General features: G+C 35.5%; 1 protein-coding gene across 1 annotated transcript; it reads left to right on the forward strand.

Annotated features, from left to right (window-relative positions):
* The first annotated feature begins 415 nt into the window (after nt 1-415).
* Nucleotides 416-1913, forward strand: LOC120156471 (uncharacterized protein At4g06744-like). The gene has a single exon (XM_039167790.1). It carries the CDS (start codon nt 438-440, stop codon nt 1710-1712), a length of 1275 nt encoding a protein of 424 aa, XP_039023721.1. The 5' UTR covers nt 416-437; the 3' UTR covers nt 1713-1913.
* The last annotated feature ends 2137 nt before the right edge of the window (nt 1914-4050 follow it).

Raw genomic sequence — 4050 nt, forward strand, 5'->3', positions numbered from 1 at the left:
GCAGCTGTCAAAACAAAGATTTCCCATTGGAATCCACTTCTGGGCTAAAGCAACTTGATTACTTAATTGTTAAAACCATGGCCAAGGATAAGATACTCGTATCACTTTCAGCTGCCCTGGAATCCAGTTTTGTTAATCAAGATTAATGATTTGATTAGAGCTCCCTTTCAAAGGAAACTGGGTCATATTTACTGGGAAAATCCAAACAAACAAGGCAAAGATAAGGTAAATTTAAAGCTTCTGAACAAGTTTTCTTCTATAAGAAAAGCAAAATAATTTATTTCTTTCCCCCCACTTGGTGGTTGGTATCAAGAAATGCACTTTAAGTGGGTGGAAAAGAAGAATAGAAAAATATATAATTAGTCTTTTAGAATAGTTCCAGATGATTCTTAATGCTCTACTTATGTTGGTTTGATTTCCATTACAAAGCAAGTAACATGCGAACAATGAGTATCACTTCTTACATCCTCTTACTCTGTCTTATTATCTACAGCACTAATGCTCGAAATCCCACCAGAGAAGCTCTGGAACTTACAATTGGCACCGGCAATGGCAGCAAAGATAGCGAATCGAGCAAGGCCTGTAATCTTCCATTGAAACTCAGTTGTCAGTTACCGGGAACCCATTTAGCCAACCAAGTGTTGAAGTTTGCAGATAAGAGGCTGGCTTTAATATATCCAGTGATACAAAAGTTCAAGTCTTTAATCACCTCGGATCCTCTGGGAATCACCCAAACATGGGTTGGTTCGGATATCTGCAGTTACAAAGGATTCTACTGTGATAATCCACCGGACAACAAGTCCGCCATTGCTGTCGCTTCCATCGATTTCAATGGATTTCAACTCTCAGCCGCTTCGCTCGACGGTTTCCTCGACCAGCTACCGGATATCGCGCTATTCCATGCAAACTCCAACAACTTTAGCGGCTCTTTTTCTTCGAACATAGCCAAGCTTCGTTATCTGTACGAGCTCGACATAAGCAACAACCGCTTTTCAGGGCCGTTTCCGGTTGCCGTTCTGAACATGCCCGGTTTAACGTTCTTGGACATTCGTTTCAACTTCTTTACCGGCGCGGTTCCTTCTCAAATCTTTACGCAGAATCTCGACGCTCTTTTTCTTAACAACAACGATCTCATGATCCGTCTGCCTGATAACATCGGCTACACACATCTCTTTTATCTCACCTTGGCCAACAACAAGTTCAATGGTCCACTTCCCAGAACCATTTTCAAAGCTTTCTCATCATTAGCCGAGGTTCTTCTCTTAAACGACCAGCTCACAGGTTGTATACCCTATGAGATCGGTTTGCTCAAGAAAGCTGTCGTTTTCGACGCCGGAAACAACCAGTTGACCGGTCATTTACCTTTCTCGTTAGCTTGTGTGGAGAATCTGGAACAGCTGAACTTCGCCGGTAATCTTCTGTACGGAGCGGTCCCAGAGGTGGTCTGCGAGCTCGGGAAGCTGGTTAATTTATCGTTGTCCGACAACTATTTCATGTACGTCGGTCCACTGTGTCGGATTTTGATCGAGAGAGGGGTGTTGGATGTTAGAAACAACTGCATCCCGGATCTTCCGTTTCAGAGACCGGTTGAGGATTGTGCGAATTTCTTTTCTCGTCCGATATTCTGTCCTCGTATGTGGTCTTACAATTACATCCCTTGTCACTATTTTCCTTACACTTCTCTAATCCCTGAAATGGCTCCTTCACCTTAACCTTCTTAACGGAATTCTGTTTTTTTTTTACCCTTTAAAGTTTCCGTTTTTTTATAAGCTATTCTTTCACTTCCTATGTAACAAAAATATAAGATCAATTGTTGGTCGATTATGGAAAAATCTGAACAACTCTGTTATCGTTTCTGTTTGAAAGGTTCTTCGTTTTTTCAGTTTTAAACGAAGGAAAGATTATCAATAAAATTATTTGAAATAATTTATTATAAAATATATTAAATTTTCGAGCTGGTCGCGAGATTTTCAACTATAGTATCAAATAGCTCATTTTCAACTAGTTAAGAAATCGAGTCGAATATTTATCGAACTTTGATCAAGTTAATTCCGAGTAACTCACGATCTATCTGATCTCATTTACAATTATGTCTCCCCGACAATTCTTTTAATTCATCTATGTGACTGTTCATAAACCGGCTCACCTACCAAACCAAGTTTTTGGCAAGTCTGAACTAACCCACGACAGTACAAGTTCCTAACTCAAACGATGTGGTCCAGCTCAGAAAGGTGACCCCGTTAGAGGCTAAAACTTGATTAAAAAATGCTTGACGAAGACGAAGGTGCTTTGTCATTGATCGCCGCCATTGATTTTCTAATGTTACCTTTGGTAGAGTTATAATGGGGAACTGCTGACACTTAAGTGGGGAGTTTTCTTTGGTTTTTACGAGTATAATTAATAATCAGCTCGAGTGGAGTAGCAGGCTTACCTCTCCAGTCTCGACCGTTGTTTGATAGGCTTATTTTTATTTTATCATACGTTATGGGTGACATTCATCCCCATCATTCCCCACTTTGCATCCACCTTGTTGAAATTTTGATCCAATTACATTATCTTCATCAGGTTCTTCTTTAAAATGTGATCAAAATCACATTCCTCTTTTTAAAATCTATTGATAATTTTCTTCCAACAAGTTTTGTGACTCCAGCAAATTCATTCGTTTTACGGCCATGAGTTAATTTGATTTACATTCATAAGTGATGATCAATGAGCATATTGGACTCAATGGCATTATTCAAGTATTGTCATATATGGTGAAGAGCAGTCCAAATATCTCATGTTATTCGAGTACACGTAAAAATTATTATACAATTATTTGACACCTCTATGTTGGTATACAGCCCAAGTAATTTGAATATTTAGAAAATGGTTCAATTCATACGATATGCTTTTATGAAAATTATGCAAAAGTAAATAGTTTAAGTAAACACCTTATCTTAAAGAATAATTTTTCAAATGATTTTCTTGAGTCAATTACATCATATGTCTCCAAACTATAACCTTTATTTTAAATTAGTCATTGAACTTTCAAATATTCTAATTTCATCCTTAAATTCTGCTTATCATCTTAAATTAGTCCTTAAATTTTTTAACATTTTAAGTTCACCCACAAACTATGACCTTCATTCTAAATTAGTCCACAAACTTTTTAAACATTCTAATTGAATCCCCAAATTTATCCAAATATATAATTTTTTTTTGGATAATTCAATTTCATTACCCAAGAAGCAGAAAATCTTGCTACAGTAAACAAAGACAATAAACAGCACAATAGCAAAGCAAGGAAAACCACAAAGAAATACTAGTCAACTAAACTAAAACAACAAGACATGCTCTATTCAGGCAATGCCCCAATTAGCACACATAGCATTGTTGACCAAGTCTAATCGGTTGAAAGCTTTGCCCACCAGCCGAATGCGTATAGTCTCTTTGATAATATAATTAGTTTCAAATATAGTTTAACCTAAATTTTATTTTTTCCCAAAAATATAATAATATAACGTGGCCTAACGATTTATTAACAAATATTGTGATTAGTATATACGTATAGTTTGGGATGAAACTGGAATGTTAAAAAATTTTGGGACCAATTTAGAATGAAGGTCATAGTTTGGGGATGGAATTGAAATATTCAAAAGTTTGAGGATTGGTTTAAAATGATAGTCATAGTTTATGGATGAAATTTTATATTTAAAAGTTCAAATACTATTTTAAAAAGACGGTCATACTTTGATGACATGTAATGCAATTAGCTCTTTTTTCACTATATTTAAAGGTGAGCGTTGATCGAGTCGAGTCAAAAAATTTTGAGTTATTCGAGTTGATGAGTCGTATTTTACAACTCGGAGTTGACTTAATTATAAATATTTATAATATTACAATATTATTTGATTTCAATTAAAGCGACTTTCTATAATTATATATACAATATAAATTTTGTTCTACATATTTTTTCATAAGTAATACACATATATCATACAAAGTCCAAAGATTAGACTCAAATTTGAAAATAAATCTACTAATTATTAAAAAATTTGAGTTATTCAA

Source organism: Hibiscus syriacus, unplaced genomic scaffold (assembly GCF_006381635.1).
Source record: "Hibiscus syriacus cultivar Baekdansim isolate YM2019G1 unplaced genomic scaffold, ASM638163v2 tig00002840_pilon, whole genome shotgun sequence".
In the NCBI taxonomy this organism is placed as follows: Eukaryota; Viridiplantae; Streptophyta; class Magnoliopsida; order Malvales; family Malvaceae; genus Hibiscus; species Hibiscus syriacus.